The 22,427-nt window shown below is 48.3% G+C and overlaps 1 protein-coding gene across 3 annotated transcripts in view; it reads right to left on the bottom strand.

Moving 5' to 3' along the window:
- Kif13b (kinesin family member 13B) overlaps window positions 1-22,427 on the bottom strand; it is a 157,191-nt gene that overhangs the window by 7,808 nt on the left and 126,956 nt on the right. For all 3 annotated transcript variants that reach the window (XM_036198619.1, XM_036198621.1, XM_036198620.1), the window contains exons 36-38: window positions 15,508-15,619; window positions 14,303-14,436; window positions 1,696-1,758 (exon numbers count right to left, since the gene is read on the bottom strand). In XM_036198619.1, coding sequence (XP_036054512.1) covers window positions 1,696-1,758; window positions 14,303-14,436; window positions 15,508-15,619 — 309 coding nt within the window. The remainder of the gene's footprint in view (window positions 1-1,695; window positions 1,759-14,302; window positions 14,437-15,507; window positions 15,620-22,427) is intronic.

Raw genomic sequence — 22,427 nt, 5'->3', positions numbered from 1 at the left:
ACAGACACAGCTGGCATGTCCCGACGATGGCAGGGCACCCACTAGTCCCAGTGTTTGGGGCGTTTGCACAGATGTTCTTTCAGATAGCTGAAGCTGCCTGAGGGAGTCGAGCAGTATCTCCCAGTTCTGCCCCCACAGTGCCAGGGAAGGAGGAGATGGGATGGGACACGGGGAGGGTTGTGCAGAACGGGAAAGCTGCAGCTCAATATTTACGTACAGGAATGGTCACTTTCCACTTGAAACACAGGATTTATTTGAACTGGGAAGCAGCTAAGATCTATAAGTCTCTTCCAGTTTCTTGGCTTAACTCAGCAGCTTGATAAATCACACATTTTCCCGTGAATTGTCATTTATATTCCTGCTTCCTGAAGCCTTTGCTGCCCACAAGGCCCACTTTCTGGGGAGGGAGTGAACAGCACCTCTTGAGATTAACAGCCCATTTTTGTGATGGGGCTCTCACTGAAAACTTACTCAATCTAGCAGATCAATAACTGTCATCGCAATAAATATGCTGAAAGATTAGGCAATCCTTCAATCATTTTTCTTCTACAACTTGGACATGCTTTATGTATTCTTTCCTACTCTAGTTAGCTATCGATGGATGGGGGGGGGGGGCGCGACACACAGAGAAACTGGACATGACCTGCGGCCTTGAGAGAGGGTCCTTTCCACACTCACCCACCAGTGACATTTAGTCAGCCCGGTTCCATCCAGGCTGCTCCGGCCATAGAGGAGCATGAAGGGGAGGCAGAGACAGCCTCTGGTGTCAGGTGCTCCACTGTCCCACGAACCACTGGTGGGAGGCCGGCTGCAGGGACTATACACAGGGACTCTTACAGCAGGGCCCAGGGGCGTTGAAGGGCTTGCCCACGTTCCCATGGAAGGGACAAGCCAGGTACAGTGACGGCACAGACCACAGACAGTGGAAGGAAAGACAACACACCCTCCACTTGCTCCCATGCCAGCACCCTGCAAGCAGTTCCTCATGGCTGGAGTTAACCTGTCACTTGAAAACCAACTGTTGCCTCTGGACTGTCCAAAGGTTGTGAGGCCACAGGACAGGTGCTCCCAGGGGAGGGGACACCTTGGGGATGCTAGGATACCAGGAAGGCACTGGAGTCAAAGGGCATTTTCGAGATGGGGTGCTACCCAAAGGGGAAATTGTCCTTCAAATCATTGGGCCCTGTCTGCTGTTGTCTAAATGAATAAACTTTTCCTGTGAAGATAGGGCATCTCCAGAGAATGGAGGCATGGGGGCCAAGGGAGGTCTACTGTTCACGAGATGATGCGTGCTGCTGAGCTGTGGGAGATCATGAGAGATGGATTCTCCCAGCTTAGCATTGATCTTTTCACGCTGATATCATGAACCAGAATGAAATGTAAAACTGAGAATTAAGCAGACGCTCCCAAGGAGGAGATGGTTCTGTTTATAGAAATCCCCTCTGCCTAGCAGTGAGCTATTAAAGCACAGACTACATTAGCAGTCAAGCACCAAAGACTTTAGCAATCATATGATTAGCAGGTTGAAAATAGCAGAGTGTAACAAGGAGCCTGTGCAGGGAGAAGACAGTGACCTACATTGTAGTTAACTGTCAAAGTGGGAAGCAAAGGGGGGAAGGTAGGTGTGGACGAAAGGACCCCAGCTAGTGTCAGGGCCTCCTCTGCAAGTGGGACAGCCCCAACCTGGGGACTCACCTCCTCTGTCCTTGCTGCCCGGGCATCTGAGAAGGTAGGCTGCACCAAGATTCGGGGCACGGGCTGAGGAGACAAGGGCATGAGTGAGGACCCACAGAAGCACAGGGGCGCAGAGCAGAAGGCGGCCAGGGGCTACTAGGAGACCATGACAACACTCATGAATGCCAACACGCTCCTACCAACTAGGCTTGTGGGTACAGGGGTTCCATACCGCAAGAGCAAGGAGCCTAGTAAAAGCTCATCCCAGCCGGGGACAAGACACACATCCAAGTGTCAGGCTGCTCTGCAGTCACGAACACGTGCTGATCAAGGATCGACTGAGTGTAAGTTTTTACATGAAGTAACTGAGATAAGAGGCAGGAGCTGCGGGATGACCTGAGCCTGGGTGGTCAGGAAGCACTCAGAGCACGCAACATGTCGCAGGACTGAGAAGGAGGCAGGTTGCCCTGGCTGGAGCACCAAGCAGACAAGGGCATATGGGCAGCCTTGGGCATCCCAGACTACTGAGCTAGGGAGAGAAGGAGAAGTCACTTGACTCCTGATCAAAGCAAGCAGGAGGCAGCCAAGAACCAGAAAGCCGGACTGCCAGTGCAGTGCAGACCGACAGCAGACACGGCCAGTGCAGTGCAGACCGACAGCAGACACGGCCAGTGCAGTGCAGACCGACAGCAGACACGGCCAGTGCAGTGCAGACCGACAGCAGACACGGCCAGTGCAGTGCAGACTCACAGCAGACACGACCAGTGCAGTGAAGACCGACAGCAGACACGACCAGTGCAGTGCAGACTCACAGCAGACACGACCAGTGCAGTGCAGACTCACAGCAGACACGACCAGTGCAGTGCAGACTCACAGCAGACACGACCAGTGCAGTGCAGACTCACAGCAGACACGACCAGTGCAGTGCAGACTCACAGCAGACACAACCAGTGCAGTGCAGACTCACAGCAGACACAACCAGTGCAGTGCAGACTCACAGCAGACACGGCCAGTGCAGTGAAGACCGACAGCAGACACGGCCAGTGCAATGCAGACTCACAGCAGACACGGCCAGTGCAGTGCAGACTCACAGCAGACACAGCCAGTGCAGTGCAGACCGACAGCAGACACAGCCAGTGCAGTGCAGACTGCCAGCAGACACGGCCAGTGCAATGCAGACTCACAGCAGACATGGCCAGTGCAGTGCAGACTCACAGCAGACATGGCCAGTGCAGTGCAGACTCACAGCAGACACGGCCAGTGCAATGCAGACTCACAGCAGACATGGCCAGTGCAGTGCAGACTCACAGCAGACACAGCCAGTGCAGTGCAGACCGACAGCAGACACAGCCAGTGCAGTGCAGACTCACAGCAGACACAGCCAGTGCAGTGCAGACTCACAGCAGACACGGCCAGTGCAGTGCAGACTCACAGCAGACACAGCCAGTGCAGTGCAGACTGCCAGCAGACACGGCCAGTGCAGTGCAGACTGCCAGCAGACACGGCCAGTGCAGTGCAGACTGCCAGCAGACACGGCCAGTGCAGTGCAGACTGCCAGCAGACACAACCAGTACAGTGCAGACTGCCAGCAGACACGGCCAGTGCAGTGCAGACTGCCAGCAGACACAGCCGAAGGCAAACAGACTCATCAGTGAGGAAATGCCAGCTCCAGAGCAGGGGAGGGGAGAAGCACCCAGAGGAGTGGGGAACATCACAGCAGAAGACTTCTTGACTTACAGACATGTGATTCAAGGAGCCTTAGAGGAAAGCTGAGGATCTGGGTAAGAGCGTGAAGTCAGAAGGAGGAAGCAGAAGCTAAGTTCATCTTACGGTGAGTTCAGCAGTAGCAGGACACAGAGGCAGACAGCGCTGGGAAGGTCTCTGGAAGAAACCAGGAGCCCACCATTTCTGCCTCCAGCTCTTCCAAGTCTGGCTTCAGGTGTCCCCTTCCCTCACTCTGCTCTCCACACTAGAGACTGACATCAGGCAGAGCAGGCACAGCCTGGGCTTCCCTTTCCCCGTCCAGATGGAGGGAATGAATGCTGGCCACAGCTCTATACCAACCCCATATCACCATTCTGACCTAGAAAGGCTGAAGTATTTACCAAAGGGCTCCAGGGAAGAAGAGCCAGAGATTATGTCCAGTTGCTCAGGCAGTGGAAACTAAGTGAACTAAACAAGCCTCCATTCAGTTCGTTCTGGTTCTCAGGATTGTAGGCCCTGAGAATTCACATAGTTCTGACAGTTTAGACAGGGCCCTCAGGCCTAAGCATGACTGCTCACCTTCCCTCCACTGCAAATAACGTACACACATATTTTGGCAGAGGTAACACCATAGCCACATGGGCCACAGGGCTGCCTTTGGAAACCAAGTACCACCATAGACCCACTCTACTGAAAGTGATGGGATGGCTCAGAAGGTGCTGAGGAGAACGCAGAAAGGAGCAGAAACAAGGACCAGAGCAAGCAGAGGACTAGACATTCACCCTGCAAACTGGGGGTAAAAGCCAGGGGAGCTAGGAGCACGTGTGGAGAAGGGAGGGCCACCTCCTCCACGCCTTGACCACAAAACTGTTCTTGGTCCCCCCACACCCAGGCCAGCTGACACTCTGAAAATGGAGCCATCTTCTGTATGTACCTACACTCCACCTCCAAGTCCAGGGACCTGATACTGCCTCTATTCTTGTCCCCACAGATCCAAAGTCCCCGAACAGGAAAGTTTTCAGAGTGTATTTCTTAATCAAGGCAGTATAAGGTTTATTTCTCATGCTCAGACATCAAGTTTCATTCTTCAGTTAGGTCTGACTGAAAATACATGAGTGAAAACCGCCACCATCAGGGCATGAAAACCTAGCAGCCTAGCAGAGGAGTGGTGGCCACCTAGCGTGGACATTTGCTGACATGATGATGAGCACGGACGCATGCTCACACTCCTTCTCATGACTCAACTGTAAACTCCAGGGGCTCCCTAACAAAACAGCGGCAGGAATTAACTGAGGGCGCAAAGAGAACAATCCTGGCTCGACATGAAACCATCCAAGGTCTCAATGTCCGCACGACCTTTCTCACTGGGGACTGGCAATCTGGTCATGTAAGCAAGTAACTAATATCAAGTGTGTGGAATGGATACCAAATGGAAGGTTCTAAGGCAGAGGGGACACAGAGGAGAAGAGATGACTGACAGACCATGTGGGGCCAGCCTGAGCAGCATGGCAGGCAGCAGAGAAGGGACTGGGCGTAAGGCACCACCTATTCATAGCTCCCCAGGAAAAACTACTCTTGGGTCTTGAGTAGCCCCAACAGAGGAAGAGGGTCAGTGCTGTAGGGGGAGCCTTATGAGTCCACAAATAGCTGCTGCTGGTTCTGAACATGGCACCGGTGAGGAGGATGCTTCAGGAGACTAACTAGAAAGAGAAGACAATAGATGTGAGGAGATCAATTAAGATATCATTTCAGTGGTTCCATGGAGAGCTCCTAAGTGTGGTGGATATTGTGTTCCCTGAAATATTGTGTGTTCCCCGAAATAAACTTATCTGGGGTCAGAGAGCAGGACGGCCACAAGATTAAACATAAGGATAGGCAGTGGTAGCACACGGCTTTAATCCTAGCATTCCAGAGACAGAAATACCTATGGATCTCTGAGTTCAAGGCCACTTTAGAAATAGCTAGGCATGGTGACACAGCCTTTAATCCCAGAAAGTGAGTCTTTAATCCCAGGGAGTGGGGGCAGAAAAAGAAAGATATACAAGGCATAAAAACCAGGAACCAGAGTGAGTTAGGCATTTAGACTGGTTGAGCATTCAGGCTTTGGAGCAGCACAGTTCAGCTGAGAGCCATTGGGATGAGGATTCAGAAGCTTGCAGTCTGAGGAAGCAGGATCACCTGAGCAAGGTGAGATAGCTGTGGCTTGTTCTGCTTCTCTGATCTTCCAGCATTCACCCCAATAACTGGCCTCAGGTTTGTTCTTATTGATAAGACCTGTTAAGATTCCTGCTAAACCTAAGGGCCTGAACATGGACAAGAAGAGAAAGACACAGAAATGACATTGAGGCACAGGGGGAGATGAATGTTTGGAGGCTGGAAAATTAAAAACAACACCTAGGCTAAGAGGAAACAGGCAGAGTATCCCACAAGCTGTGTGCATCCACACATATAGGCATGCTGGGCAGGGCTGAGCCTCCCATCTTTAACAATGGCCTGATGAATTCAGCGTTCACTGTAAGGGTACCAGGTACATCTACAAACTACACTGGACCTTATGTGAGCCACTGCTCCTTCATACCCAACAGCTTCACCCTCCAACTCAACTGTTTGCATTTTAATGCTCTTTTCCATATTCCCTGCACAGACATTGCCTCTATTCAAGAGCTCCAAACATTTCAGATCGTAAGTTCATTAATCCTTATGACACATCTGGTAACTATTAATAAAAACGACTGCAAAGTATTTCACAACCATAAATATTAAGAAGTCCCATGAGAAGGGTGAGTACAATCATCTGTTTCCCGCTCCAGAACCAGGGTTCATGGAGCAGAGCCTACTGTCGAAGCACTGTGGCTGGACTGAGTCGGTGACGCACAGGAGCCTCTGTATGGTCTGCTGCACACTGCTGAGGCCCAACAGGCCCCTGTTCAGTCGCCACAGCCTGGCATAGTGTTTCCGGGAAATGGTACCAGTCATTTCTAAGATCACAGCTTGCCCTCAAAGTGTTGATCCTGGCTTTCATGAACACCCACTCCCTTCCCCATCACACACACACACACACACACACACACACACACACACACACACACACACACCCCTGCCTACCAGGAGCCTGCACTGCCTGTACCTCTGTCCGGGAAATGGTACCAGTCATTTCTAAGATCACAGCTTGCCCTCAAAGTGTTGATCCTGGCTTTCGTGAACACCCACTCCCTTCCCCATCTCTCTCTCTCTCTCTCTCTCTCTCTCTCTCTCTCTCTCTCTCTCTCTCTCTCACACACACACACACACACACACACACACACACACACACACACACACACCTGCCTACCAGGAGCCTGCACTGCCTGTACCTCTGTCTATGGAGCTTGGAAGGCACATCTCGCCCTCTACTCTTAGAAGGGCATCATCAATGAGTTTGCTGTCTTGGTGTTTTCTGAATGAATAAACACATACATCAGTTACTCAACAAACAGCACAGAGAATGAAACAGATGGTGGGAAAAGACAGATCCTCATAAAATTAGCCTAAGGCCAGGGAAAGGGAACAAGAGGTTGGCCAACAGAAAAATTAACTGCTTTTAAACTTATCAAATATAGAACTTTCAGATGTACTTTCCTTATTTATAAACCTTTTCTAACATTTGCCTACTACTCTGAATTTGATCAAAATGGTGCCTAAATATAATTCAGCTTGTATTCTAATAAATATTAATCAATGATTTAAGTCCAAGTAGGGGAAATTAGTTTTATAAGAGTTCTAAGTTTTATTTTTTGCTGCAAATAATCAGAAGTCAACATCTCACCTTCCTGATAACATGAGGAAAACGTAAACAAGAAGGCCTAGATGTGGGGCATTAGAAACATCTAGCTATAGACCCTCTGATGAAAGCAGTGCCTGCCTACAGACACATGCGCTCCTGCAGACCAAGCCGCAGCTGACCTCAATGGCCACCGTCTAAGGGCTATGCTCATGAGGGAGGGGCTCTGTCTGCAGGATGGGGAAACAATCGGGGCAGAAGTATGTCAGGGAAGGCTCCACCTGGCCGAGGGCTATCTGAAACCATGGCGGTGTTGATGCCTTCAGTGCCTGGTGTCTGCCACGTCCATGTTCCCATAACTACCTTCCACTTTACACATGTGTGTCAGCCATGATGATGCCAGTGTTTCACCCATCTGGTGGCTCTATTTCAAACAGAGAAGTGGGTGTTCTGACAGACATGACAGTGCCCTTGAATTACCCTGTCACTGGCACAAGGTACACATATGAAGGTGGTGATCCAACCACATTCGTTCTCTAGGCCACCACGGGGGGGGGGGGGGGGGGGGGCGGATATGATCACTCCAGGTCCTTGTCAAAGGCACTATTACCCTGCCTGCCACATGGCTCTGCCAATCACAGGAGGTGACGAGATTTCTGACAAACACAGCAATCCTGTGAGGGCTTTATGCATACTTGAATAGTCTTCCCATTTCCTTCTGGACTCGGCCTTGCGGACCCAGCTAAGGGGAGCAATCCAACACATGGACTTGACTTTCTATGTCTTCTTCTGAAGCAGCCCACAAATCCCCCTGCCCGTGGTCATCTTTTAAAACAGGAATGAGCAGGACAAGGAAATATGAGCCGAAGAGGCTCTTTTCTTTCCAGATTTGTCTAGTTCCTTCAAATACTTTTCTGATTCAGTGATTCGATAAACACTATTACTTGGTTATTTTTAATCAAACTCAGCGGCAATCTATTCAGCTCATGCTGTGTACTAAAGCTCCAAGCCTGATGGAGGGGCTGAGCCTACCCGGGTCTTGAGTTTCCTCAACAAGGTGGAACAAGGAAGCACTATCTGACAGTGGCCGGCTGCACGGGAGGCTATGCTGGCCCCTGTGTAGAAGCAGCCAAACTCCCTGCAGCCACACTACCCAAGGGACAGAAACAGGAAAGTAAAGTCAATCTGACATTAATTAACCCTTTCGTTCCCTAATCAACGCTGCCACTTGGTGTCTCAAACTCTGAAGCATGCCAACAGCTTCACGGGAACACATACTTCCAGATATATGAAGAAAGCTATCATGGCAAATTAATTCAATCTGACTAATTAGAGAGCAGGAAGTCCTTTCAATTACTGTATGTGCTGTCTGGGAAACACACTTGAACACGGGTGCGGGTTTCATTAATTGTAGTTCATTATTTTCCAGATTCGTTACTAAATGTGCCTCCGAAGGTCAAAGACAGCAATTTTGTCAGCTGCCACCTCTTTCTGTGTGGTATCTTTGCATTTCTGGAACTCAGACAGGAACTGATTACAAGCAGAACTGCACTCCATGAAAATGAGGAGCCCAACTCTGTGAACACACTCACACAAAGAAGACTGCCCTGACTTACAAGCTGTAAAAAGGAGCTACGAATTTCCATCATAAAAGGAAAGATCCTGAGCCACAAAGCCAGGGACCAAAGGCACCTGGCCCATTCTCTGGAAGCAGAAGCAGTGACCAGACATCTTTTACCAGTGTTGTGACCTGCATGGGGCAGGGCAGAACACTCCTGCCTGCAAAGGCCAAGGACACTGACGAGGATTTCGGGCAGTATTTATTCACTCATGACAAACCTACATTTCTCCCCTAACTGATCCGCCCTGCTGATGGAGCCATGGAAATGTGAGGAGGAGACTCGGGCCTCTTCTATCCGCAGACATCTGTCACCTGGGCTAGTGTCTTCTCAGAATCACTGCTGTAAAAGCCAGGAATGCCAGGAGTCTGGGTTCTGTCTCAGTGAGCACCAGCTGCCTGTGCCTACACTCCAGAGCCGTCACTGTTCTCTGTTCATTTCAGCCCCATTTCCGGGTGACAGTGCTTCAGCAACATCAGCCTGTCACAGTGCTGGCACACGGCACCCCCAATCCTTCCTCACAGAGCATTTCACTTTACTCTCAAGCATGTCACCTTGTGCTGCTGTCCCCAGCAAGCTCAGAGGCTCCAATGTTCTTTGTCTGACAATGGCTCCGAAGAACCCACAGTGATGGGACTGTCTCAAAGGAAGTGAGAGGCCTCCAAACTAAACTATGATCATCACAAAGGAAGCCATTGGATTCCTCTTAGGAAAGGAAGTGAAAAGGCGGGCTCTGATGATGAAAGGCCTGTGTCCCTGAACATGGTATGCACACTGCAAGCCTCTCTCTCTACCTGTGCTGCTCCCTACCTGTGCTGCTCTCTACCTGTGTCTCTAAGTCCCAGCAACAGCAGCAGCAGGACCACCCTTCCTACCCTGCAGAGCTGGTGCCAATGGCTGAGGTAGGTCACTCCTTCCTACCCTGCAGAGCTGGTGCCAATGGCTGAGGTAGGTCACTCCTTCCTACCCTGCAGAGCTGGTGCTGATCCACTGAGGCAGGTCCCTGATGGGCTTTTTGTGAGTTTCATCTTGGGTAACATTATAAACATCTCAACATCGATAGTGCTTATTTAAGAAACATTTGTATAGGCATTAGAAGCAAATTAAATCTCAGGGTGCTTGTACCTAGCTAAGCTGTTGCCAACATCAGGTGCCTGCACAGACAATAAAGCCAGGCACCAAGCAGGGTCATCCAGCATTAGTCATGGAGATCATTTTGTTAGACTGGTGACACAAAGCAGGTGACAGGTATCCAGTCCCTTCAGCTCCATGGTGCCACTAAGACTTCTTTATAAAGGGAAAGTGTGGGTGGCAGCTACTAATATGGAGCTGCACTGTCTAACCTGGTGCTTGGTGGCCCAAGAGTGGCTTCTTTTGATGTCAAGACTCTGCCTTAGGCCTTATACAGTCAATATTTTGTGCCCTAAATGCTGACACCCTATAATTAAGAAGTGTGCAGAGAAGAGCTAAAATGTGAATTTTAAAAAAGAAACTACTCAAAAATAATCTTGAGAATTTTAAAATAAATTTTTAGAAATGAAGCTTGAAGTCCCCCATTCAAGTGTTTTTGTGTATTGATTAGTTAACACAGTAATAAAGAGAGAACTACATTGACAAGGATGGAAACAGAACAAAAATATCCAATGGCAGTGGCACTGTAGGTTAATCCTGGTTGGTGATTGTACTGCCTGGTTTTCTGTCAACCTGACACAGCTGGCGTCATCAGAGGAGGAGCCTCGACTGAGAACATGCTTCCCTCAACCTGTCTGTAGGCAAGCCTGTGGGGCAGTGGTTCTCTACTTCCTAATGCTGCAACCTTCATTAGAGTTCCTTATGTGGTGACCTCCCCCAAACATAAAATTATTTTTGTTGCTGCTTCGTAACTGTAATTTTACTAATGTTATGAACTGTAATGTAAATATTTGTGTTTTCCAATGGTGTTTGGTGATCCCTGTGAAAAGGTTGCTTGACACCCCCCACAAAAGGGTCATGACCCACGGGTTGGAAACCACTGACGTAGGGCATTTTTTTAGTGACTGATGTGGGAGGGCTCAGCCCATAGTGGGCGATGCCAGCCCTGTGCTGGTAGGCCTAAGTGCTATAAGAAAGCAGGCTAAGCAAGCCATGTGGAGCAAGCCAGTAAACAACACTCTCCTCCACGGCCTCTGCATCAGCTCCTGCCTCTAGGTTCCTGCCCTGCTTGAGTTCCTGTCCTGGCTTCCTTCAATGATGAACTACAATGCAGAAGTGTAAGCCAAACAAAAACAAAAACAAAAACCCTTTCCTCTCCAATTTGCTTTTGGTCATGGTGTTTCATCACAACAACAGTAACCTTAACTACAACTGTGGTTCTCTGGTACAAACGCATCACATAAATGAGGTAAGGCAGTTCCATACTGGGAGGCTCAGGACATTGCTATCCCACCCACTCCCCTGCAGACCCTGTGAGACAACACAAAGATGAACACACTGCACAGGAAGTAGGGCAGACTAACCCAGAACTGCTGAGGCTGCCTTCGAGAACAGGGACCCATCTTGTCCTGGCTTCCACCGCAGAGCAGAGAAAGCCAGAGGCCAAATCTACAAACAATGTGTCCCCATTTTCGGGGAACCCACAAGGAAGAACTGCATTTAAGTCAAAATCCCGGCCACCGGCATTCACAATCGTCAAGAGACTGGAGTAATGGAAGGAGCAGGGAGAGTCCACAGGAGCTCAGAGACCTCACTTCCACGGTGGGCATCCAACAAGCAGCAGCACACAGCATATTTCAAGTGACCCAAGTTGAGAGAATACTCATGTTGACACTGTCACTTGCAATTATAATTTACATCCCACAGAGCTTTAGCAGACAGGCAGGAAAGCGAGTGGCTGAGGTAGTGGTTCAGGGATGGAGGGAGAAACAAGGCGGGGGTGTGCACTTTGAGTAACTGAATCGCAGTGAAAAACCCAGGGCTTCGGGGATTTGTCTTAGGACCTAGGACAAGGCCCACAAGTATGTCCTGACACCTCGGTTGTCTCACCTCTAACCTATAAACGGTGCTCTCTACACAAATTACGGGGCCGCATCTCCATGTGCACACAAGCAGACAGTGAGACAACTTTGTATCTCCAACTTGCCAGGCACATTCGGAGCAAGTGAGCCCTGCCCCTGGAGTTATACTGCAGGGGGAGATAGTCAACAAACAGAAACCTGGCAATTCCCAGGAGAAGGACGTGTGTCTGGCGGGCTGCTGGCTTTATTTGGCTCACAGACATGACACTCATGACAACATGGCTCCAACCCAATGCAGGACAGACCGAAGAGCCCTGGAAGGGCTGAAATGGGCTCTGGGTGTCCTAAGATAAACAGTAGTGGGATGTCTGAGGATGGCACAGAGCGGGGAGAGGGGCATCCAGACTAAAAGGAAGACACTCAGTCCTGGAGAATGCTGTGAGCCACAGTAAGAATGCAGATTTGATTTTGTTTCCAGAAGGTTTCAAACCACAGACTTATGTAAGGTCCAGCTGCTTCATATGAATAGTTAGAGCATGGAATGAAGTGGGCTATCCAGAGGAAACAAGCTGCTTAAAGGTGAATAAATTCAGAGATAGCTGGACACCCAGCCTTGAGAGGCCACCAAGGGGGACATGCTGTTAGTGACAGCAAGGCTGATATCTTTATGCAGATGAGGACAGAGACTTGACCTTGAGGACATGGAGACACCTTCCCCAGAGAGGTGTCTTCACAAATCACAGCTAATGTTTTAGCTGTATCACCAGGTATTGTCACTAAGTCCAATGTTAATTTATATTTTCATACATTCATGGAGTATTTGTACAAGGTCAGCCTCAGCATCTTTGCTCATGTGTGCTCAAAACGTAAGAACACTTAAGTGAACAGAAACTGCCCAGAAAACCTTCCAAAATCTCCAGGACACCATCCCGTCACCTGGATATGTCAGGCTGCCTTCCTGCTCCCATCAAGGCTTTGTCTCTCTAACAGGCTGCTGCTCGTCCCTTCCTATCCAGAGCTCACGGCTTAGTGCAGCAAGTATGAGCAGGGGCCAGTGCTCTTATACAGCCAGTGCTCTGACTTGCTCTGTTAAGAACTGAAACTAGGGCGGTGGTGGCGGCGCACGCCTTTAATCCCAGCACTCGGGAGGCAGAGGCAGGCGGATTTCTGTGAGTTCGAGGCCAGCCTGGTCTACAGTGCGAGATCCAGGACAGGCACCAAAGCTACACAGAGAAACTCTGTCTCGGAAACCCCCCTCCCCCCCCCCCCCCCCCCCCCCCCCCCGCCGCCAAAAAAAACAACCTAAAAGCTGAAACTAGCTGAACAAAAGCCCCTCATCTTCAACGTAACTGCCATTTCCTTCCATTAGACCACTGCCTGTACTGAACAACAGCTGAGAAGCCAGGGTCATCGAACTTGACGTAAACTCACCACGCTGCTTACAAATCCATGTGAAATGGTGGTTGTCCCCAGTGGGCTCCGGGGATGTGTGATTTTTTTTCTTTTTGAAGTTACTTTAGTAATCAGACAGACCCTCAAATCACACTTTACAAAACAATGACAAGTTGAAAACAGCATAGTGTGTACAGTAACAAACCACTGGGAAGTCAGCTTTGCCTCCTGAGCCCTCCATTCCCAGATGTGTCTCCATAACTGTCATGCAACCTGGACCTGCTTGGCTCAGTTCAGTTTAAACATTTTCAAAATTGCTGTGTTTCATTTTGCCATCTGCTCCATGTACTGATGTGCAAGCTTGGGTCACACAGAGCAGAAGCTCTCTCCACATACATACCAGCTTATTGACACCAACACTACCTCTCCTGAAGATGCCTCCACAGCCTTTATGAGTTTCTCTGCCTCTTGCAGCTACTGGCCTACATTCCTGCCGCTCGGACATTTGAATATGGAGGAGCTGATGTGATGTCAGAAGACCCATTTCAACAACTGTGCCTGCACGGTTTGTGCTTCCTCCTTTGTGATTTCTGATGAGCTAATGCCCACATGACTAGAAGCTGCATCTCCACATGGGTTCCTTTCACCACTGCAGAAAAACAGCCTCCTGGTAGTTTGGGAACCCTAGAACACTTTCTCTAATACTTACTCCATTGCTAGGCAAGGTTTTCAAAAAGGAAGACAGGTAACCACTTTGAGTCAAAGAACTGATTGTCCACTGAGGAGGAGAGGCCCTGGGGGGGAGCCATGATTCAAGATTGTTTGAAAAGAAAAATGAAATCAAGAATTAAAAATAGAATTACATTTTCTACTTGGCAACACTAACAACACTAAGTGCACCTTCATACATCTGACTATTGTTGCACTAAGTGATATCACCATAAATCACATTAGTAGCAGACTTGGCGTTTTGTTTTGGAGCAGAAAGGATAGAGTATCAACGCGGTCAAACAGCTCTGTTATCTGAAGAGAGGGGAGGAGACATTATCACAGGCTTTCCTAGGGCTAGAAGCTGCTCTAATGCCCTCACCGGGCTGTTCCTCTCCCACCAGCGTTGGAACAGCCACACACCAGGGAAACGTTCACTGTGGCTTCCTTACCTGATGTGCAAGAGGAGACGACTGTCTGGCTCTTCTGTCATCACGGACAGGGAAGAGCGACTTCAGCAGCTTTGGCATCTGTGGCACCAGGGACTTCACTGGGTTCAAGTACGAGGCTGCTAAGCCACCCAGTCCTGTCAACAAAACAGAAGGACAGGACAAAATAAAAAACGGTGACAGGTAACATTTTCTCTGTGCATTTGCAAGTGTTGTTTGTAAGCAAATCTAGCAGTATAAACTGATAATGGCATCTTTAAAATTATTAGTAGAAAAAGATGATCATAGCCACCCCAACCAATGAACAACAGTAACTAAGCACCCTCCTCCAGATGCTCTAACGTGCAGGGCTCCTGCCAGAGTTGGAGGGACCTACCCTCACTCCTTGTCAAGAGCTAACACAAGACTACCTTCTGCTCTAAAGGAAAGAGGACCAGGTTTTTGTTTGTTTAGTTTACTTAGTTTGCTAGCTTGTGCTGTTTTAAGGGTTGGTTTATTTTTGAGACAGGGTCTCATTCCACTGTAGACCAGGCTGGTTTGAACTCAAGAGATCCCCACCCCCCCCCCCACACCTCCACCTCCCCACTGCTGGGATTAAGGTGTGCGCCTCCACACCTGGCTACAAATCTTAAAAAGAACAGTTAGAATAACACTGTAACATTTATGAAATAAACAATCTAGACAATATCAAAATTTCCTTGAAAACTAGGACTTATGAAGGCAGTCTCATAAGGAACACAAAAGTCTAAAGCACTCAAGAAACCCAAGTCATAATTCAAAATCTTCTCCACAAAGAAAACGCCAGGTTCAGACAACTTCACTGGGCAATCCTGTCAAACATTCAAGGAGTGAGTATTACCAATCGCACAGAAACCCACGCAGAAGAGATGAGAAGAACTGCTTCCCAAGTCATGGTGTGAGGCCAACACAATCATGACACCAAAACCTAACCCATACCAGGAAGTAAAAACTGAGTCATCAAGGAAAACATATGTAAAAATCCCTAAGTATTAACAAACAAGTTAAGAGGGTTACAGGGCGATTTATCAGGGAAATGCAAGGTAAAGTCACCTACCTTCCAAATCAATGCCACCCAACAAACTAAGACAAAGGTAATACTCTGACCACCAGGACATCCGGACGTAACCTTTTTTTTCTGAAAAATGCTCAAATTTTATGACAGAGACCGGAGGATGAAGAACACTTACCAGGATCAGGAGACTGGTTATTTTGGGGAGAAGCAGGGCGAGCTGAAGGCCCTGAAGCTACTCTGCTGGAAGCTAGTGTTTGGGATACATCCTGTTGACTTTCCCACCGGCCCTGTTAAGCACAAGGACAAAAGTAAGTCATTTTGTTTCAAATTAATACATTTATATAAAAAAAAATTATGCAATGTCCCAGAAAAAACAATTAGCATTACTAAAGCTATTCTCTCTAGGATGGAAATCTGATTGTGTCAGCCTCCTTCATGCTTATCACTTGCTTATGGGGCTAATCCCTTCCTGGTGAGTTTTCACTGCAGACTCCTCCCCACTTTACAACCTGTGGCTCCCAGCAAGCCCATCCCAACATTGACCCACTGCATCCTGCCACCTCCTCAACACAGCCTTGTGGGTGGACTCTAACTGCTCCTTAGAAAGAAATGCCCCTTAAATTCTGCCTTGGCTCCTGTGGCTGGAGATGACATGCTCATTCCTATGTCACTACCGGAGCTCAGGAGTGGGGTGGGACCTCCTCTTCCCAGGGTTCTGGGAAGCAGACTCTGGGCAGCATGGTAGTGTGAGCAGATCTTAAGTTCCCTTTGGTCTTGTGATAACAACTCACGTCTTCCTCACTGAGGTTAAATGGCAGTTTTACTATTATTTTAACCTCAAGTAAGCTGACAAATGACCCAGGGTTAACTAGGATATCCTGAGAACTGCTAAGAAGCACAGTAGAAATGGGGAGTCCTCCGGAGGCTCAAGATGGATTGAAGGGGCAGCCCCACAGGTTCCTACATAGATTAGGAATCTATCTGCTTTTAGCAGCAACCTAAGGACTGATCATAAAATCAATAAGCCCTAAGTGATCTGGATCGTGTTCACTGCTGAGAACTCACTCAGCACTTGATGGCATATTAAAAAAAAAAAAAAAAAATGTTCTCTCTCTGGGCACTCATTAGGAATCAGAAAACAAAACAGACTCCAGGCACATGATCAGGGCAGTAAGAAAAACAGCCCCAGCTGAGTGTCTGCACACCTACGGATTGCATGCTTACAGATCTAATCTTCTGTTATTTTTTTATTTTTATTTTTTTGCACTCTAACTTAATTATCCTTCTCAGGAGGCTGCCCGTTTTAGGTGCCCTGGGGTGTCACGGTCGGGCATCTCAATACTAGATCGGTAGCTTCAGAAGGTCTCAGTGGAAGAGACACCATGAGCTCTGTTCATGGTGTCAAGTTCATACAAGGCTGTTCTGAAGACAACTGTCTTCATTCAGAGGAAACTGAGTCTAATATCTTTGGCTCTCTCGTCTGGCAGCTGACATGGCCACACTGTGTCCCTTAGGAAACCGAGCAGCTGATCTGCAGTCAGCACCAGGCTGTGACACAGTTGTCCAGTAACAACTGGAGGGGTGTCACTTCCCCGAGGCTGGCACACGGTACACAATGTCCCCGCCGAGATGAGCAGCAGCAGTGGCTCTTCCTGCCTCACACCCCTAGACTCTGAGTGTAAATAAATGACAGGTTCAGACATCACTCAGCGTACCAACAGCAGGCCTGTGATAATGGCAGAGAGAGACCATGGCACCCCAACACAGGGCAGACAAGGAAGCTCACAGTCACCTCACTGCCCAGAGTCAGGATCCCAGCACCCTGGCAGATCAGGCTCTACTTACTTCCTAGGGACAGACCTGGTAAGGAAGAGGTCAAGTACCCACTTCTCTGCCAGCACCCAGCCACTAAGTGGCTCTCCTCCCCCTACACAGCTCACTGGAGATGAATGGAATATCCAGGGTGGGGCTGCCCAAGGTCGTGTGTCCCCCTCCACCCCCCAGGGACAGGGCAAGTCCTTTCCTGAAATGTTGGAGGAGAGAACAAAAACAAACCAAACAGAATCGGCCACCACTCAAATGTCCTTCAGAGGGAATGAACTTGGGGACTGGGAAGAGAAGGGAGTTTTCTGGTCTCTCAAACAGCTCTGACCTACAGGTTTTGAAAAGGCAGGCACCTCCCTACTTCTGTCCTGTACACCTGGCACCGCCTGGCTCCTCCCAAGACTGACCGCTCTATTCCTACTGATCTGCTCCCTTGCTGAACTTCAGAATCAACCATGAAGATACTGGAGAAATGACCCTGGCTTCATTTGGATCCCCACACAGAGACTCTTTGTTCTAAGAGGCAGAACTCAAAAACAAAACAAAACCCCTCAAGATTTTGGAATGGGTCCCAGGCCCAGAGGCACAGCCAACCCAGCAGTCTCTGTGTCCACCTGTGGTCTTCCGGCCTGCCCCTGCTCCTCCACCAAATACAATTCCTTGGCTTTCTGTAAAAGACTCTGACTCTGATGAGGAAAGTGACAAAGAAGTAAATAAAGAGATGCCATGTCATTTCCGGCCACCAGGCAGCTCTAATGTAGCTGAAGGATGACTCATGCTTGGCATCTCTAGAACCAAAGCTGAGCTGATGGCAATTCCAGGAAGCTTTGTTAACTCCATAAGCTCCAGGTACCAGCTGACTTGAACTTCATCAGGAACTCCTGAGGGCTGGGAATACAGCTCAGTGCAGAGCACTTCCCTGGCATGCATCAGGTCCCACAGTCCATCACCAGGACCTCAAAAAGCACCACAAAACAAAATCCACTTTGGAGGACAACAAGCTGCCCTACCTAGTGCAAGGGGTCTCCTCTAAAATGGCGTTAGGAATGATAACAGGCTGTAGACAGGTGTCCTTGCACCACAGCGGTCTCTCTGCGGTGCAGGGGCCAGTAACAGCAGAAATTAGTTCTGCAGAGAGCTACCCAGTGGTCGGTGGTCATAAAGACTCCATTTTCAATACACCTATTAAAAGTCTCCTTAGAACAGAGGCAGAGCATCCACTAACTGTAAGCAGAAACACCACTTCAATATGGTCACATTTCATATTTTCTTTTCCCAGAGCTGAGGACTGAACCCAGGGCCTTGTGCTTGCTAGGCAAGCGCTCTACCACTGAGCTAAATCCCCAAGCCCACATTTCATATTTTTAATTGGAAGACATCCCAAGAGTGATTTCCTTTAGGCTCTAAAGTGACAATCAAGCTCTTTAATTAATTACTTTATCAGTTCAATTTTGGTGAAGCAATTCTGATTTTATGATGTGAAGAAGTTCTTCAGTAAATAAGGGCACACACACGAGCACTACCGCATTAGCTGAACTCTTGGGGTCAGCCCTGTCGGCCCCTCCACTCCTCCCTTCTTGGTACTCTCAGTTCCACCCCGCTCCCATGGGCGGTCTCTGCTCTGATGAGAAGAGGCCACAAACACCAGAGAGACTGCAGCTGGCTGGTGGGTACTCTTCTTTGACAAGCCAGTGCTCTGGTGAGCCTGTGATGTCTGGGATTCCACACCTCACATTCCAACCTATTGTGCCGATCTACAGAATAATCTAGAGTGCTGATCTGCAGCATGGAGCTGAGAGCAGCAAACAGATTAAGAGAAAACCAGAGCTGACTTCATACAAGACTGACAGACATAACTAACATGAGTATAATTTTCAATGATTTCAAAATGCATTTTCTAGCATTTTTAGCATCACCAAGTCTGGTTGAAATCTGTAGGACTCAACTCCTCAACTCCCTGGACATTAAATACTACTTCCTTGTAGAGAATCAAGATGGTCTGTTTGTGTGAGGGTCTAGGGCAAAAGAAGGCTTGGATTATTCCTGCCCAGGTGCCTGTGCATGTGTGTAGTACTTAACCACAGCACAGGTATGCAGTTTGTTTCCTCTGCCACTGTGGTGCAGAGCTCACCCTAGTACCCATGCCACGTCACTGTGTGTAAGCACCGCTGTTGGCAACAGTTTGACTACTAGTTTAAACACTGTCCAGCTTAAGGAATGCCCCTGTAAACATTCATAACCGATTTTATATAGACGTAATGACACCGGTAATGATGTCCTTAATGGGCCAGACGGTGACCTTGTCCTTTACTTCTGGAGGAAGTATGGTTCTTTTCTCTCTAGTGAGAAGGTATGACTTAAAACATACTTGGAGTTAACCATCTTTACAGTGCTCTACTTTAGATCATACTACTGTGGGGCCCAACACAGGAAACTGAGGAGCTATTCATTCTGTGACATGCCCCCATTCATGTTGACTGGAATACTCTTGTCTGCTGCCATCTGTCTGTCTTGTCTACAGCCATCTGTGACAGAGCAGTTCTCCTCCTGACCCAAGGCCAAAGCAAAGCCAAAAGTGGTACTCAAGGGTGGTTACAGCCAGGTTCATGGGAGGATGCAAAGGTGTCTCCACCGTGGAACTGGCAGCCAGGGAAACCAGGTTTCCTGATGCCACAGCACAGAGATTGTTCCAAGGCCCAGGCAGGAGCCACGCCTCTCTGAGGTCTATAGGAAAGACGGAGGAGCCCAAGTCACCAAGACAGAACCATCACATGAGCCAAATCTGAGCAAGTGGAAACAAGAGCACCATTTCTCCAAGTTATTCAGGAACCTCAAGAAATCCAGAACAAGGGGTTGGGGATTTAGCTCAGTGGTAGAGCGCTTGCCTAGTAAGTGCAAGGCCCTGGGTTCGATCCTCAGCTCCACATACAAAAAAAAAAAAAAAAAAAAAGAAAAGAAAAAAGAAAAAAGAAATCCAGAGAAGCTCCTAGGACAGCAACGAGAACATGTAATATTCCTTCAACTCAAGCAATAAACACAACATAGGTAGACTGCCAAAGACTCTGTCAGTTCTCTCCCAAAGCTTAGAAGAAACAGCCGGGAAAGGTGCAGTCATCCAGTATCATCCCAAGCAACCCTACTGGTCCTCATCCTAAATGCTGTCTCAAAAGAGTCTGAAAGGATCCAACATGATCGATCCATCTATCTATCTATCTATCTATCTATCTATCTATCTATTTATCTATCTATCATCCATCCATCTATCTATCATCTATCAATCTATCATCTATCTATCATCTATCTATCATCTATCATCTATCTATCATCCATCCATCTATCCATCTATCTATCTATCATCTATCATCCATCCATCCATCTATCTATCATCTATCATCCATCCATCCATCCATCTATCTATCTCCCTCTCTCTGTACACACAAACACACACACACACACACCACACAGCCTGCTTCTCAGTAATCTACTCTGTCACAAAGCCTGAATGGCACCTAGTCCTCTCCTGCCCCAGCCACTTCTCCTCTCCACGGGATCCTAGAATCCATCTCCTTGGTGTAACTGTCTCTTCCCGTTCCTCCCCAAGGGTAGCTCTTTCCCCTCCATAGTCTTTCCAACCCAAACAAGCTTCCCCCTTTGCACTGACAATGCAGCACAGCACTCCACTCGAGACTACACACCAAGGCCAACAGTGGATGGCTGGGGCTCAGACAGACCACCCAGCTAGACTGTCCAGTCCAAGCCTGACAACCCTCTGCTCCACTGTTCCTCACATACAGTGACTCAGGATTTCCAAACAGGGCCCCTCCTCCCTGGCTCCACTCCACTCTGCTCACACTGTGCCTTCGGTCATGTAGCGACTTCTGCCCAGAAAGCAGGCTCTGGCTCTGCACCTGCCTGTGTGCACCACAAGGTCACCACCTCACTGCGACCCTTGCAGGATGTCTGGAGAGCAGCATCTATGTCCCTTCGTCCTCTTTCATGGTGCAGAGGAAGCATGGCCCTGCTCACTGATGCAGACGCTGTTGCCGGCTGTCACTACCTCCAGTTTAAAATAAGGAAAGCAAGAGGATATAGAAAAGCAGAGATCTCAGACACTGTTTATGAAGAACTTGTAACCGAGGCTTTGGGTTACATGCACCACCCCAAAACACATAAAGTCAGGGGGGGTTTCTACTATACATATTTCCCTTAATAGTTCTATATCCACTCAAGTTTCTAAAAGTTCTGCTTCGCCAGGCAGTGGTGGCACATGCCTTTAATCCCAGCACTCGGGAGGCAGAGCCAGGTGGATCTCTGTGAGTTCGAGGCCAGCCTGGTCTACCAAGTGAGTTCCAGGAAAGGCACAAAGAAACCCTGTCTTGAAAAAACAAAACAAACAAACAAACAAAAAAGCTCTGCTTCTTCCACTGGATTGATGCAAGTACTAAGGCACAGTCTGTCCAAGTGCAAATCATCCACTAGCTGAGCAGCTCCACTGTCTGTGTGCACGTGCACGTGTGTAAGTTTGCAAGTGTGGGTTGTTACGGTTTCAGGCATGGCCTTAGTCATCAACTTCATCTTCACTGTTTCTTACACTTTCATAAAGAAAACATCCAACACGAGTACAGAATAATTAACAGGAACAGAAATAGACACGTGAACATCATTTGGCCTTAATGATTACTGTCAACCAGTCAATCTTTATTTGCCCACACCCCACCCCAGTCATTCTGAAGCAACTCCCTCACGTCAGACTGCTACCATGACAACGACCTACTCTAGGGTCATCCTGTCCACACAGTACCAACACTTAGCCAGGCACCTCAGAGTGACAGGAACAAACTGTGAGGCTCACCCAGGTCAGGTAGCTGCAAGGAGCACTGACCTTTTAAAGCAAACAATAGTTTCTGTTTCAGAAAAACTCTCTTACTGGGATTTACACATTCTTTCTAACAACAAAAATTATAAATATATGTTTCTTATTCCTTGTAAGTGCTCAATCATTATATCTATATAGTTTCACTACTAGAAATCCAATTTGAAGGTTTTCTTCAGAAATAAAAGGAATATATATTACAAGCAGAAAGATAAACTTTAGCAAAACAAACTTTTTAATTCTCATAATTAGAGGTTTAGTGGATCTCAACTGCAGGATCGGAGAAACAAATGTGCAACTCTCTCCAATAAACACAGCATAGCTCAGATGTACAGAGAGTGCGGACAAAGGCAGGTACAGAGGTGTGAGGGGATCAAAGACAAGAAGTGAAATGTAAC

The sequence above is a fragment of the Onychomys torridus genome, chromosome 9 (assembly GCF_903995425.1).
Source record: "Onychomys torridus chromosome 9, mOncTor1.1, whole genome shotgun sequence".
Lineage (NCBI taxonomy): Eukaryota > Metazoa > Chordata > Mammalia > Rodentia > Cricetidae > Onychomys > Onychomys torridus.
This window is presented reverse-complemented; position numbering and strand designations above follow the sequence as displayed.